General features: G+C 42.7%; 1 protein-coding gene across 6 annotated transcripts in view; it reads left to right on the top strand.

Annotated features, from left to right (window-relative positions):
* Positions 1-12363, top strand: part of LOC114872770 (multidrug resistance protein homolog 49) — a 54218-nt gene extending 41855 nt beyond the window's left edge. For all 6 annotated transcript variants that reach the window (XM_029180356.2, XM_029180351.2, XM_029180354.2 and 3 more), the window contains 7 exons: positions 1947-2150; positions 4094-4445; positions 4523-4753; positions 5095-6044; positions 6645-7046; positions 7133-7279; positions 9277-12363. In XM_029180356.2, the coding sequence (XP_029036189.1) occupies positions 1947-2150; positions 4094-4445; positions 4523-4753; positions 5095-6044; positions 6645-7046; positions 7133-7279; positions 9277-9480 (2490 nt within the window). In that variant the 3' untranslated portion in view covers positions 9481-12363. The remainder of the gene's footprint in view (positions 1-1946; positions 2151-4093; positions 4446-4522; positions 4754-5094; positions 6045-6644; positions 7047-7132; positions 7280-9276) is intronic.
* The last annotated feature ends 4348 nt before the right edge of the window (positions 12364-16711 follow it).

Raw genomic sequence — 16711 nt, 5'->3', positions numbered from 1 at the left:
CCGTTTGTATATTTTCTGTTTGTTCATCCGAGACGGTGGAACGCTGTTACGGAATGGTACGATGAATTTTCAGAACGATGGTTGTAAGTTCGCTTTTCCAATTTGTTTGTTTACCGAGCGTAGAGCAATTTATTGCAACGTAAGACCGTGTCGTATTTTTGTACAGACGTTGCGTAACGAGCTCGGTTAATAACCAGCCGTCGAGTCATGAATATCTGGACGATGTTTTTGTTTCCGGTGAAATTACAATGGCATCGGGTAAAGCAGCCGGCTACGCGCGCCATTACAGCTCTCGTTCGAAGAACCACTTTATCAGTCCAGCGATTCCTCTTCCAGCCTTTAATAACCGCTACTCGTTACAATTTATTTGTTGATTGTTGTTTCTAAAGTCCTCCACAATTGCAAATTTCCTTCATTTTAAAGACGTTTCTGCATTCGGAATATTCTTTTCCAGCTCTTCTTTTAATTTTTCATTCATTCTTTGAAACGATGCATTTCAGTTGCTACTTTCAAAATGACAAAGGGCTCTTTTTTGGTATAAAGAATTTGTACGTTTTTGCTATGTACATCTTTCCTGAGTTACCTTCTAGTGTAGTATAAAAAAGAACAGAGTAGAAGATGAAGAAAGTTTATTACTTTCTTTCCTTCTCCACATGAGCCACTTGGAAATTTACCAAATAATTGATGTTGCAACACGAGGCGATGCGTTTTGGGGCCACCTGGTCTGTGCCTTTTTCCCACCATCTCTCAGAATATTAATATAACTCCCGATCTTGTTGATTAACTTTAAGAAAAATTAATCAAAATACCGAGTACTCGTTTGAAATCACGGTATATTCAATTTTTCTCGAAAACAAGGAGTTACGCTTGAAATTTTCTTAGTTTGCATCGAAAAGATAGCGTAAGGGGTTTCGAAAGTTTGTGAACGTCCACAGACAATTTAGCGACACCGAAGGAAAGAATCGAACGTATTTCAAATTGGTTCGAACAAATGGATCTTTAAGGGAAGACTTTTTATCGGCATCGGTGCAGCAACGACGTGGAAAATGTATAAGCCGTAGGTAAAAGGGCTGGGGAGAACGGGTCTGAAATCAGTATGCCAAATATATGACGTAATATTTTCGGTGGGGCAACTGCGACGGATGCAGAACCGGCAGAATCGTAAAACTTTTACTACTGAGAAAACTCCGCCCGGCACTGTATTCCAGTGAGAAACGCTTCAAACTTGTTCCGTGAAATTCCCGTCCCTGCTCCAGCTACAGATGCAATAATAGAATATTCACGACAGGGTTATTGTTAACTTGCAACACGATAAATAAGTTCGTACGAAATTTAAGGGAGATTTTGAGCAAAGATACCAAGTTGTTAATCTTTTGTCCGAAGAATTTCTCGGATAAGTTTCCGAATGGCCCCACCAAAATTCAGAACTCAGGTTCGGTATATAATCTAAATTGACTACTAGAAACCGATTAAAATTGTCTTACCGTTTTTGAGATATCGTGGTAAGAAATTTGTGTACAATTTTGGGACTACGTATGCGCTATTCGATACTGCGCACGCGCTATTTGATACTGCGCACGCGCTATTTGATACTGCGCACGCGCTATTCGATACTGCGCACGCGCTATTCGATACTGCGCATGCGCTATTCGATACTTAGCATGCGCTATTCGATACTGCGCATACACAGAACCTAATCTAATCTAACCTGACCTTACCACGATATTTCGAAAACGGTAAGATATCCAGCTCTGAAACCAAGAGCCAATTTCTCTTCTAGCACGATTTCATGACATATAAAAGTATTCCGAAATAACGCTTCTTCTATATCAATTTAAAGTTTAAAGTCTGCTGAAAATGACTACATAAACGACTCATGAATATTCTTAATAGAAAATGGCTAATAGCCAATGATTTTCACGAAATTCTTTCCTTTGATCAAACAGGTTCTGTTAGATGGTGTGGACATATCGAAGCTGAATGTTCAGTGGCTACGCTCTTATATAGGCGTGGTCGGCCAAGAACCAGTGCTCTTTGACACAACGATACGAGAGAACATCCGGTACGGAAATGACAGCATTACCGAGGAGGAGATGATCAAAGCGTCGAAGGAAGCGAATGCTCATGACTTCATCAGCAAACTGCCTGAGGTGAGTGCCGGTCGAACCTTTTCTATCATTCTGTTCGCGTTCGGTAGCCGGAATTTCAGTTTCCCTTTTGCGACGACAGACGACCACGGCATCCTTCAACCGATTGATTCGGTCACTTTCTAACAGAGGACATCGTCTAGAACGATGTAGGAGGAACGCGTAACAGAGACCGCACGAAAGTTTACCATGATCCCCGAAGCTCCTTTTTCCGTGCCGATGGATCGTAGAATCCCTGGCTAGCCGTGCCACAAAGGATCGTCTAATTAAAATCGTGCCCGCGAACCGTGAACAACGCTTTGAATTTCAATCTCGTTCTTCTGAGTATCTCGCGGCGTTCCGCTTTTACTCTTCGTCTCCGCGATAACCGGCCTCTTTCGAGGAGTCGATTTGCCACCAACGCAACGGGTGCACATGATTTCTAAGAAAATTTTAAACGAGACATCCGTTCGATGATAATTGATACGCTACCATTCTGGAAGATAGGAGCCAATGCATCAGAAATCAAAGGTCACGATTACTTTTATCGAACTCCAGAGATCTCCATGTGTAATTCTGATAGAGCAAATATTTCGATTGCATTTGATATCTAGAGGTGTCTCGCGATATCTATGATAATTTGTCTTATGATCGATTTCTAAGAAAATTTTAAACGAGATATCCGATCGATGATAATTGACAGGCTATCATTCTGAAAGATAGGAGTCAATGCATCAAAAATCAAACTTAGGCCACGATTACTTTTATCAAACTCTAGAGATCTCCGTGTGTAATTCTGAAGAACAAATATCTCGGTTGCATTCGATATCTAGAATTGTCTGGCGATATCTATGATAATTTGTCTGATGATCGTTTGGACGTTCGCACGGTGCATACGTTAAACCACCAGAGAGTCGGCTGGTTGGCAACGCGTTAACAATAGTCTCAGGTGTGACCGAGCGATCCGCGGAACACGCGTGCAAACAGGCGATAAAACAGCCGTTAAACCGTGCACCGGCAAATAACACTATCCCAGATTACGGTTGTGTCAACGATTAGCCGTTTATTACCGAATTATCGCTAGCTGAATCCGACACTTCAACCCTGCCTCCCTATGGATACACCTGTGTTTAGCCCTTTGTTCAGCGTTCGCGTTTAGGGTCGCAACGAGCCGCGGGAACAAGCGTACCCGACGTTTTCCACTTTATGGAAAACGCCAGACGGTTTATTTTACGGAACGTTGAATCGATCCTGACATTTTATTCGAATGGCAATTGTCTGTGCCGGTTGATGCTGTATCAAAAACACGGGAGAATGATTCTTTGTAAACGTAACCACGAAAACGAGTACAGGTTAAAAGCACGATGTTAAATGGTAAAAAATTCAGTTAGATTTCAAAGGTAACTGGAAACAATATTGTTGCCATAACCAGTTCACACTAGGCGCGATTAAAAAATTTTGCAAGCTTTCATGCAGCGACCAATGTTTCTGACAGCTGCCAATATGTTTCTACATGGAGGATGGTATTTTTTGAAAATGAAAAATAACCACTTGATCGTAGGATGTAATAGCGAAATTCAAGCGGATCGTCGCTAAGCATTAAACCACTCGGTTACACCGAATGCCAGCCGAAGTGCTGTTCCTCGTAAATTTATTAAATCTCGACGTGGTGCATGTGCGCTGCTGGCGCGTCACGTCGTTTCTCCGTTAATGAAATAATCGTTACTTCAAACCGCAGAGACCTCGATGGCCTCTTGCCGCTCGTACACTAATCGAACGAGCAAATGGCGCCGATGCTCCCTTCTGTCGATAATTATCAACAAATGCTACCGTTAGTTCGCATTTACCGTTCACCTTTATTTTCCATCATTTCAAAGTGTATCCAGTCAAAAATCTCGTTTAATTAACTTTTCCTCCGCTCGGCAGCAAGAAACGCGTGTGCCATGAAGTTATCATATGTGTTTCAGGCTTACGACAGTCCCGTGGGAGAAAGAGGATCGCAGTTGTCCGGTGGACAGAAGCAGAGGATCGCGATCGCCCGTGCCCTGGTTAAAAGACCGGCCATACTTTTATTGGACGAAGCCACGTCAGCCTTGGATCTCCACAGTGAAGCTACGGTGCAAAGGGCTCTAGACGCGGCTGCCAAGGGCAGAACCACCGTCGTAGTAACCCACAGATTATCGACGATCACTAACGCTGACAGAATAATATTCATTAAGGACGGACAGGTCGTGGAAGAGGGTACCCACGAAGAGTTACTTGCCCTGAAGCAACATTACTACGGATTGGTCTCTGCCGATGCCAGTGCAACTGCCAGAGGTAATTACTCGCCGCGAACATTGTTCAAATTCATTCCCAGCACCGAATAGCATTTTAACGTGTTTCTATCGAATCAGCCAAAGCGACAGCGTCGGCCGCAAAGACGGTGACCGCCGCCATCCCGAAACAACAAAAGCCACCGCTAAAGAGACAATTCTCCACTCTGTCGATGCATTCTCATCGTCTGTCCCTGGCGGGCGCATCCGAGAGCTCGATAAATCAATTGGAGGAACACGAGAAACCATACGATGCACCAATGATGAGGATATTCGGACTGAACAAACCAGAATGGCCTTTCAACATAGTTGGTTAGTATATCTGAGATGATGACGGGGGTGTGTGAATGAATGCAACAATATTTCGTTAATAAGTATTTATTACGCGAGGTTGTCCAAGTTTGTACTCGACCAGCACCAGATAATGCACCCGACAGAATGTCTTCCGTCGTGCTGCCTTGCTATTTTTAGCCTTGCCTCACAATAAATGAAAATACCCCCCAAGGATATGCGAGCCATTTGGCCCAAAACGTTGACCGTTGACTTCGCTGAAGAAAACCAGCCGACCTGACCATTGCCCCCACATATCCTTCCCTTTTCGTCTATCCTTCTATCGCTAACAGAGACTAATCAAACAATATCATTCGTCTCAGGATGTCTAGCTGCAGCCATGGTAGGCGCATCCTTCCCAGCCTTCGCAGTCTTGTTCGGTGAAGTGTACTACGTGTTGGGTCTTCAAGATGCGGACGAAATACGTCGCGAGACGGTCAACTTCTCCATCCTGTTCCTGGTTGTCGGTATAGTAACCGGCGTCGGCAGTTTCCTGCAGATGTACATGTTCGGTCTAGCCGGTGTACGTATGACGACAAGGATCAGAAGAATGACGTTCGCCGCGATGTTGAAGCAAGAGATGGGCTGGTACGACGAAGACTCGAACAGCGTGGGTGCTCTGTGCGCTCGATTGTCGTCGGACGCTGGCGCGGTGCAAGGTGCAACGGGTACCCGAGTCGGTGCGATTCTTCAGGCTATGTCCACGTTGGTACTCGGTATCGGTCTGTCCATGTACTACACCTGGAAGATGACATTGGTGTCGGTGGTTTCGATACCGCTGGTACTAGGCGCTGTCTTCTTTGAGGCCAGAGTGATGAGCGGTCAGGGTTTACAAGAGAAGAAGAAGATGGAGGCGGCTACCAGGATCGCCATAGAAGCCATTTCGAACATACGAACCGTCGCTAGTCTGGGTAAAGAAGAAGCCTTCCTGCAACGTTACTGCGTCGAGTTGGATCACGTTGCTAAAGCGACCAGAATCAGGAACAGATTAAGAGGCTTGGTGTTCTCGTGCGGACAAACCACACCATTCTTCGGCTACGCTTTGAGTCTTTATTACGGAGGCTCGTTAGTGGCTACGGAGGGTCTCAGCTATCAGGACGTGATCAAAGTGTCCGAGGCGTTGATTTTCGGTTCTTGGATGTTGGGCCAAGCCTTGGCGTTCGCGCCCAACTTCAACACAGCAAAGATTTCCGCTGGTAGGATATTCAAACTGCTGGACAGGGTACCAGAGATCACTTCGCCGCCGGATTCGGAAGACAAAGATCTGGACTGGGTGAGTGATCGATTCGTGTCCTCGTTAGATCCTGAAATTCGAGAGCCAGCTGGAGGTTGTAATCGTACAACACGCGGTTAATTGCCAAACGGATCGTTAATTAGGTTGTTTGCCGTGGTTCCTTTTATCCGACAGGGCTGGCTAATACTAGGGCTCGACCAAGAAACAACACGTCCCCCCTGTCGTTTCATTAGAACTGTTTAGTCAGTCGCCGAATTTATGACGTACCGACAGCGACGACGCCTCGGGCAACGTACGTTAATTACGCTGAAAACGGGGCAGCCTGTGTTTGATCGAGACTACGGCTCGATCCCTATGGAATTTCAAACCGCTTAATGAAACGATAGGAGAACGACCTTCTATCGCAACTTGCTAAGCGAACGGTACACTGCGCGTAATAATGTTTCGCGAGTAAATGTCACTGGTTCGTTGAGCAATCGATTTTCTTGTTAATCGGTCGCGATTATTCGCAGAGATAGATATCGCGGACGAGGTAGCCGTTTCTGTTTAAGAAATTTAGAGGGTAATAATGTAGATATAGGCGACTTCGATCCAGAAACATAGATACCGACTTCACATCCTCCAAATGGCTGATTTCAGAAAGCGGAAGGCCTGATTCAGTTCTCGAAAGTCGAGTTCCATTACCCAACACGGTCAGAGATGTCCATTCTGCAAGGGCTGAATCTAATAGTGAAGCCAGGCCAGATGGTCGCCTTGGTGGGTCAAAGTGGATGCGGAAAGTCCACCTGCATCCAACTCTTGCAACGATTGTACGATCCAATTTCCGGGACCGTGACCATGGATCGTCGCGATATCTCGTCGGTGTCGCTGCGCAATCTCAGGTCTCAGCTCGGTGTGGTCGGTCAGGAACCGGTACTATTCGACAGGACGATCGCGCAGAACATTGCCTACGGTGATAATTCTCGGGTCGTTACGATGGACGAGGTGATGGACGCCGCCAGGAAGTCGAACATCCACAGTTTCGTCAGCTCTCTACCATTAGTGAGTATCCATCCAGTAGGATTGATTGAATTCGATATGTAAAAGATCCAGGCGCGTAACAGACGGTTGTTTATGCTTTGTTACAGGGGTATGATACTAGGTTAGGATCTAAGGGTACGCAATTGTCCGGAGGACAGAAGCAACGTATCGCGATAGCTCGAGCTTTGGTGAGAAATCCTCGTGTCCTGCTGCTGGATGAAGCCACATCTGCCCTCGACACCCAGAGCGAACAGGTAAGATTTTCTTTCAATTTTCTGGTTAATCTTCTGAATTTTTTTAATAATTCATATTAACCCTTTGACTACTTTGATTATTTCAATCTACTTTCGGAAAAGTGCATGCCTAACGAAAAATTTCGCTGTTCTCGGTGTAGGGTGCGACTGAATTCCTATCGTCCGCCGTAGTCAAAGGGTTAAGAAACAACAGTCATATATTAACAGATCAAATATTTATTCAGTGTTCTTATTCATAATGCTTCCTAGAATTTCTTTCTCCCTTCTGTACCATTATTTCCGCGAATCGTTCTTTCGAAAAATGTCCCCCAACCATTCACGAGTGTCCTCGAGAGGGTCGCGAGAAACAACCGGCACGAGAATAGCCGGTGGAATCAGTTGTAAAGTGGACGAGGATTGCATTCAGAAATATAATATGCGCTGAAAAGCACTGGCGTTTTTTTTTTTTCGCGGTGGAAAAAAAGACAAAAGAGTGACCAGCCGCCTTTGAAGGCGTTGTTGAAGAAGCGCGAGGAATTCTCGCGGCGACAAAAGCCGCGCATTCTTCCTCATCCCCGCATTGTGTTACGTTCTCCGCGTCCAATTAAAAAGAGCCTTGTAATGTCCGTCCGTATTTAAGATCGTTTCTCAAGGCGACAATAAAGGTTGCACATTGTGGAGGAATTAAAACAGGATTCAATTGATAATTCAACAGAGAGAATCGCGCTCGTTATTGCACTCGCGAGACCTCGAACGGTCAATCGACTTAATGAGCTTTGAATTGAGCCGCGACAATACCCTTGACATCGATTTTCTTCTCGATTCGAGAGGATTCCTTGGAGAAGATCCTTTTCTCTTTTATTTTCAGCGATTCGTGTGCTACTCGAGGAAAGAAATCGTCAATGGTTTCGAGTTAAATACTGGAACTTATAGAACTTATTTTTTCGATTTTTCCGACGGTAAATATTAATAATCAGCCTGAAATTCATTTACCGAACAAGTCGATTCGTAATTAGAACAATCGAACATTCGGAAAACCGACTTTTCCGATCGTTAACATTAGATAATACGATTGCATTGTTCTCGATTGTTGTCGATATCGAGTGGCCATACTCTCGCGGCTAGAATAATCAATCTTCGTGGTTCGTGAAATCGAACATCGGAACCAGGATAATTGCTCGAGAGCTATCTTTCGAATGGCTCGCGTTTCATGCAAACTTCAACGGACAAAAACGGGCGCACGGTGGTTGGAAAAAAAAAGGATTCACGCATCGAGGGATGGGATTTAGAGTTTTCTAGATTTCGTACGTTTGATCAAAAGAGAGAATTCGTATGCGCGCATCGCGACAGAGAAGATACGATTTCGTTGGTAATACGATATATTAGCACGCGGTCCGGAGCGTGCGTACACACATATGAATTTTAATTTTTCAGTAAAATTACCATATAAAGCGTGTCCCGTTACGTTATGTAACATACTATAGCAGCAAGTCGCGCGATATCTTTTTTCGTCGACTTTGGATCGCGTTTTTTCCTCGTATTATTCATTAAAATCCATCAGGATCCATTAATATTCATCAGGCAAGCTAGCTCGCAACACTGCTTTACATTGCTTCGACTTTACATTGACGAACGGTGATATTCACAGACGACCGTCCTAATATTCCTCGTTTGATGTAAAATATTTTTACGTAACTCGTTCTCTCGTTTCGTCACGAAAGTGCACCGATGGAATCAGGGGAGAAGAATAGTTTTCCCTCTCGAGTGGAACAAAATATTGGATAAATATCGTCGATCTCTTCCATTAAAAATTTTTATCTCCCGTTATTATTACTGTAGAGGGAGAAAAGATGATAAAAATAAGGGATGATGATCGAATGTTTTAATATACAGGGTCAACCATTTATCTCGGAACCCGTGCGCGCGCGATAAATGGTACACCCTGTATTTCAATGAAGTAAGGTTACAGCTAAGAAAGAAAATTCCTAAACGATTTTTCCACGGTGTTTCTCGCACAGGTGGTACAAGCAGCCTTGGACAAAGCGATGGAGGGTAGAACTTGCATCACCATAGCGCATCGTCTGGCCACCATAAGGAACGCTGACGTGATATGCGTGCTGGAGAAGGGAACCGTCGCCGAGATGGGTACTCACGACGACTTAATAGCTGCGGACGGTCTGTACGCTCATCTTCACGCCCTTCAGGAAGCCGCGATGGAGTAAACGCCGAGGCAGCGTGCAATCGCGTCGTCTAAACGACGCTCCTCTCGAGTCGACGAGCTCGTACGAACGGAACATTTTCGTCAAACAGACGAAATCAGTTTCGGCGGCCTGTAGCCGCGACAAGGAGGATGATAAAAAGTCGCTCGAGCGATTTCCAAGAAGAGTAGTTACAGATTTCTTGATGAAACTCGCGCCAAAACGGCTCCCCGTAAATTTTTAACTGACTCTCGTTTATCGTACACTTCGTTCACCGATAGTTTTTCACCGTTTTATTTATGCGTTATCGTTGCAGTCTCTTCTCCGCGACGGAAGAAGGAAGTCGAAAAAAGAGATGACGGATTTTTCTCTCTCTCTGGTAGCGAATACATTTTTAGTCTGGCTCTACGAGAACTCGGAAGATAACAAAATTTATTCATCACGTAAATTCAGATTTTTGATCTTCGAAATAATTTTCGATTAAAATTGCAAAACATCGGCTCATCTCGCACCCCTAATTCTTTAGCTATCGCCGGTGTTTCCTTTGAACCGTGCCAGGGTTCGCTTCGAGAATGGGAAACTGCCGTTCGTCGACAGAACCTACGGCACAGACGCGTGTCGGATCATTATTGCCTCTTCCTATTTCGCACGCCAGTTACGTAACGATCCAATGAACGATAAAACGCGTCGTTCACTGTAATGTCGCCATAATGGATACTGGCGCTGTTTCCTCTGGAACGATACCGTTTTTTGTCTTCATTTCACCTTTACCTGTCTCTTTATTGAAAGACACAACGAAGAGAACGTTATAGAGAGATAACGAACCAAGATGGGGGGGAAAGTAGAAAAGGGAAACGATATTCCATAGGCTCGATTAAACACGCGAAAAGAAAGAGGACCCAATGGGTGGCACAGATGTTTAGCGAGAACAACGATACCGGGCGCGACGACGCAATGCTGTCTTTTTCGTCGCCGATCTTGTCCAACGACGTCCCATGAAATATTTATGAGCCTCTATTTTATTCCCTTGCTACAATTGCTCTCCCCGCTTTCTCCGCCCTTCTCTTATCCCTGAAACCTACTCCTTTCATCTCGTCGAACGTCTCTCCCTTTTCAACTGGATTATCCCTTGAAATATAACGAATTCGTCTAAGAGGACACGACTGGCTGTCTAACGAGTCAAGATCAGATATTCTTCATGTTTTCGTGCCTTAGAAATTATACGGTTTTGTGAAGAAGAAGAGGAAGAAGAAGAAGAAAAAACGGGTGTAATTAAATAAGAGGGGTAAAAAAAGCAGAAATATATTAAGGAACTCTCACTTTTATTTGAGATTGCAGATGTTCAATGATCAGGATTGATCGGTGAAAATACGAATACCATCGAGAATTCTCTTTGGAAAGTTACACGTTCCGTTAGAGCAATATGCTCGCGCGGAGAAGCGTTCACGAGGTGTTTCCGGGTGTCGAAGACACATTCATCCGGAGGCCGGATTTCCGTGGTCGAAGTTCGCGACAACAGATACTTTAGCCCGAACTTGAGTGCCTTCATACTTCGTATACTTAGCGATAAGATCGTGTCGAGGCTCCCTCGGGGCTCGTCAGTGGCCGACACCGTCGCGAAAATGCTCGAATATTTTCATGGAAAATTTCTTTCTTTCACCTGTTCGTCAACGCGTTGATTGCCATAATCAAAGTACCATTTCATTTTCCAATTTAAGCTTTCTACTTGTAATCTTAGATAATATTGCTTAGAATTTTCTTTTCTCTTTCAATTATTTACAGATAGTCCCTATGGCATTCAATGTGTTTTGCAGGAACCTTTTTTTATTTCGATAGCATTTTCTGTCGCGCCGTTTGATGCAGAGTACTTAATCGTCTCGGGAAATGGCCTCGATCGTGCCTTATCGATGCGTAACAGTGCTTTATATACCGTAACGACAATACAAAACGTAGTTCTTCTAAGCCGTAGTATCTTCGAGCCAGGAACAAGCGTTTGCGACTTAACAGTGGTTGTTCAAACCGATCAGGTGCGAGGATTTCGTTTCCATTGAACGAACCCTTTGTCGCCGTCTTTCGTGTACTTATCGACTCGTCGTACGCGTTTTAACACGTTGATCGCGGGCTTAATTAAATTATATTTAATATAAATTTTCACCGTTTCCAAGGTACTTATCAAATTGGGTGGTAGTTTCCCTTATTACACCCAGAATAGTTACTTATTATAATTTTAAAAACTCATTAACCCCGCAGCCGGTCAACGTGTTAACAGAATAACGATACGAATACAATCGAACAGCGAATTGCAATCTAACGCAAAGATTTCGCGTCGTTTCTAACTTCGATTTTTTCTCTTGATCGATCAGGCATTGAAATTCAACTTATAATTCTTTGTGAAATATAGCGCATCAGAGTGATGAAAGGAACAAGAGATGGTAGTTTATAAAGATTTCGAAAGCGTTACTTAAAAAACTAAGGCTGCGGCCAAAGTAACTTAAAGGCAAAAAGATGTTAACACCGCGAACGAGCGATCGCTTGGTTCGAAACATTTAGTGTGACTTAACGAAAAAAAAACAAAAAAAAAAAGTACGAGAAAAACCAGCAGCGTGTTTCGTTGATTCTCTTTTATGTTTCTTTTTTCTTTCATTTTTCTTTCCTTTCATATATCGAGAGCGTGTCAAGTTGTAATTACCACAGCGATACTACTAGACAGTATGACGACAAAGAGGAAGTATTAATAATTTTCCGTTTTATTTTTCTTTTCTTTTATTCTCTATCTCTCTTGTTGCAAGACAGACGGAGCAGACCGTACACTGCTGTCATATACATGAAATAAATGGAAACATAGTGGAAAAAAAACACACGCACAACGAGTAGAGCAAACGTGCGTGAGAAAGCCCAAAAAACGAATTTTCAATTCGTCGAAAAATTGCAACAAAATCTGCCCACCTATTCCCTTTCATCCTCTATATTTCTCCTAGCGTCGACTTTATTCGCGCATCTGGAATTTATATCTATTCGCATAGATTTTTAACGTTCAACACAAAGTGCGCCGTTTGTTAGCGAATTGAACGGACGACTGTTGGAAAAATTGAAAGATTTAAGCTTCAATGGAAAACCGAGGCTTTCCATTATCCTTTCGCAAACAAATCTATTGTTTCTATAAATTTCGCAATATTTTAAATACGTACACGAAACATACAGGACGATTATTTCAAAATCGATAGTAATTAAAATAATTCTAAATCGAAAACTTTCCAGTGGACCCAATGAAATATAGTCCCACTTTTCTGTTGCTCGAGTGCTCCCATAAAGCCGAGTATTTTTCGTAAGAAATCACTCAACATTTCGTGCATGCGCCTTTTCAGGGATGATGAGCGCCCATAAAAAGTAGGTCCGCAACCAAGTGAATTCCAAGTTCTTGACGAACTCGCGAAGTATGTACATCGGGGTAGTTTTAAAGGAAACTTTCTCCGTAACGTAAATACGTAGCCGGAGAGAGGTAAGGAAAATGGATTGACAAAGGCGAACAGTGGTTTCGTCGGGCAGAGAAGTGAACAGGGGAGGATCGATCATAGATAAAGAAGTTTGCAGCGCGCAAGGGAAGCTGATTTATCGCGAACGTGGAACGAAAGTGAGGGAAATCGTGGCTGGAACTGTGAAAATACACGCGGCTGGGTGTATAACGTGGATAGAATTCGCGAAATTATTCCGTGCGAGTTGAAGAGAGAACCAAAGCAAACGCGTCTTAATTGTTCGAGACACGCAGCCCTCGGTACTTGCTCTCGCGATGAAAGGGGATAATTAGGGAAGACGTAGGTCCTTGTTAACGTCCTCTAAATCGGATTAGTCCTTTCGACCGATAAAACGACGCGTCTGACCTTTCATCGCTTATCCCTTTTGTACGATCTACTATCGATGGAAATAATTCAACCCTTTCGACCTGTTATTACGTGTTCTGATAAACTTACGAGTAGTACCTGTTGACAAACCTGTTGTTATATCTTCGGTTAAATTAGGTACTGGTCTTCGAGAATTCTTTGATTTCTCGTTTCACTTGAAATTTCAAGCTTTTCGAAAGTGTACAATTTTTGTTTCGCGTCTCATCCCTATGGGAGCATGGACGATAAAAACACATCAGACTCCAGGGGGGTTGGTTTAATCCTGCAACGATTAGCATTCACAGAGGAAGCTCGCTCTTTGTTGAACCGACAGTTGGACTTGGAATCGGAGATCGTGCCGACCCGGCTAACTGCTCAAGTTCCTTGCCTACAGGGAATGCGAACTGGGTTAGGAAAAAGGCAGTGCGCAAATAGATACACCGCTGGAATAGAGCCGCTTATTTAGGAAAAAAATTAAGATTATGAAACGCTTTTATAAAGGTAAGTGAGTTACAATTACCTACGCAAAGTTGCTTTAAGAATTTTCGTATACGTACATAAGTTTCGGTAGTTATCGAGCCACGAAACAAATAAGAAAACAAAGACTTGTTGGGGGAAATCTTGTTGTCAGAGGGTTCTCGAATTTGAATAAATTCTATCCCAGACGCTGCACAGAGGCTGCACGATGGAATAAACTGCACGCACGGCTCAAAGTGAAATCTTTCTTTTTTCGCTCGTCGGTAAAAAGAAAGGGAGTAGAAAGAACAATTGCATTGCTCTCACACCCAGGCCCGTCCCGCCGCTTTGTCATAAGCAACAATTTCGTTTTCGAGCCGTGCAAAGTGTTTACCGCCTTCGCGGCGAAAAAGCAGCCTGACAAAGCGAATTTCGACCCAGAGCCCGGTGCCGCGAAAACGGGAAAGGCTCGTTCGTGCGGACCGTTCTGCACACGCTACCGTACTACGGCTAAACGCAGCGTCGCACCGACCACGCGTACCGACTACGGAATTTCTGCATTACAATTTATGCTGATTTATATGCACCTGGCGGTGCACACGTTCCCTTCAACATACAACCCCTCAGCGTCCCTTGTCTAACTCTCGTCATTTCGTGTTTCATTCTACCCTGTCTACCTTTGTTGCTGTTTTTTCTTCTCGATTTTGTTGTACGGAAAGAGTAACAAAGATATGCATTACCCCTGGAACAATACCTCTCTATATGTATAGGGTTATTCAAATTGAGTGTCACCTCTTCAAATTGAAATAAAACGCAAAGTATGTGATTCTTTATTTTAACACAAAGTCTACTGTATGACAATTAATTATCAAAGATAATATTATTTAAATGTCCTCCTTGGCGTTTTTCACGAGCCTGATGAGTTTCACCCAATTTTTCATTATATTTTCACACAAGTGGAATTCAATAGTCTTTGGATTATTGGCGTAAACTTCACTTTCCATAAATCCTATAAAAAAAATCTAAATCGTCCGATCTTCGTGGCAACTGGTATCTCCTCCTCGTGAAAAATTACTCGTTCGTTAAATTTGGTCAAACGTCTCAAGCTCGTAAAAATAAAACGGAGAAGGACCGTTGAATGATATTGTTTTTCATAATTAATTGTCATAAAATAGACTTTGTATTAAAATAAAGTAATCATACAAAAATGAAATACTTTGCGTTTTATTTCAATTTGAAGATGTGACACTCAATTTGAATAACCCATGAAGTCGGCGACACATGGCACTTAGACTTTCATCAAATTAATAAAATAGGAACATGGAAATTTTTCTCTCTGTTATTTGGATCATCTCACTTTGTCTCCCTATGGAGGAAAATTGTCCGATTGACGTGAAAATTCGAGCTTATAATTCAATAATGCAATATTCTGTTCGGTTGCAAATTATATAATCTAACTTTCATCGAAACGATCCTTCAAATTACATAATAGAATGTAATCATTTCCCCCAATAATATTACAATATTATTACAAATCGAATACGCTACCGTGATTATTTCATTTCGTCAAACATAGTGTAATAATAATTGCTCTTCAAAATCTGATAATTATTATTAAATCCTCCACGAATGGCAATTCCATACGAAGGTATTAATCAATATCTTTTGTATTTCCAAAGGTACGTTCTTTGTTTCGTTGTAAATGGTCAATGAAGCGTTTCGACTATTTATCAGACTGGAAATAGAAAAATTATCTAAACGTCGATTACACGTGCAGTACTGTAGACGCAAGATTCATCGAATTCGTGGCTGGTACACGCGAAGAAAATGTATTTGATAAAGATTGCTGAAGAAACGGCCAACCAAGTGAAATTTACGAGGCTGCAACTTGATTTAGAACCTATCTCGTAATTCTTGCGACCTGTTTCAACGAATCAGCCTCGGAATTCTTTAGAATGCAATATGTAAAAATGTCAGTGGAATCTTTATTCGTCGATTTATTCTCTTAGACAAGTGGATAAAATTTTATCCTCTTCCGTTCTTAAGAAAACCATGTAATTGATAAAAAAACAAAATTTTCATAAAGGCATATTCAACTTTCCAGCTTTCCGAAACGATTATCTATCGTCCACGTCTCATCAATTTCTCTTTCCCTATAATTCCAAGATTCCATCGGTTACAATTTACATTTTACATCGCATTTAAAAGACAGAAGAGATTATCTAAGGCCGCATCGAGCTGCATTTAATGCATAGGATATGCATTAAAAGCGGTCGTTCGAGAGGAAATTGTTCCCAGTATTTAGTTGCAACGACGAGTCTCGTCAACATAATTGCAAAACCATCATAAATATTCATGATTCCCTTAATATTCATGAAACACACCGGCACCGGTGATGGTCGATTAAGAGGATTTCTTTTTCATTGTGTGATCAAAATTTCACCGTCGTGTAACGTAATGTTCCATTACCAACCGAATGATTACAAGGAACAAGAAGAGACGATGTTCCGAATCGAGCGAAGATAAGATAAAGAACAAAGGTATTACAACATTATCGTGCATGTTGTTGATGAAGGTGGAAGTTACGATAGCCAGGAATGTTCTGTACTCGAGACACTCGGGCAACTTCCATTAATTCTCATCGAAGACAGCAGGATAATCGATAATATTGGCTGAGTATCGACTTTCAATCACAGAATCGTGCACCGTGACTGCAACCACGGTACCGTGTCGTCACGAACAAAGGTGTTCATAATTTATGCCATAGAGTTTGGAAACTCATCGCGACCAACCAAAGCAACTAGTCACTGGGTTTCCTTTGTGTTTTTCTCGCGTGACATTATGTCACATTATGTTCGGTTGTACTATCAGAGAATTTTATACGATAATTACTCTCGAGAATATTCCTGAAATACTATGAA

The sequence above is a fragment of the Osmia bicornis genome, chromosome 1 (genome assembly GCF_907164935.1).
Source record: "Osmia bicornis bicornis chromosome 1, iOsmBic2.1, whole genome shotgun sequence".
Lineage (NCBI taxonomy): Eukaryota > Metazoa > Arthropoda > Insecta > Hymenoptera > Megachilidae > Osmia > Osmia bicornis.
The sequence above is the reverse complement of the archived record's forward strand: the minus strand, read 5'-3'. Positions and strand labels throughout refer to the sequence as shown.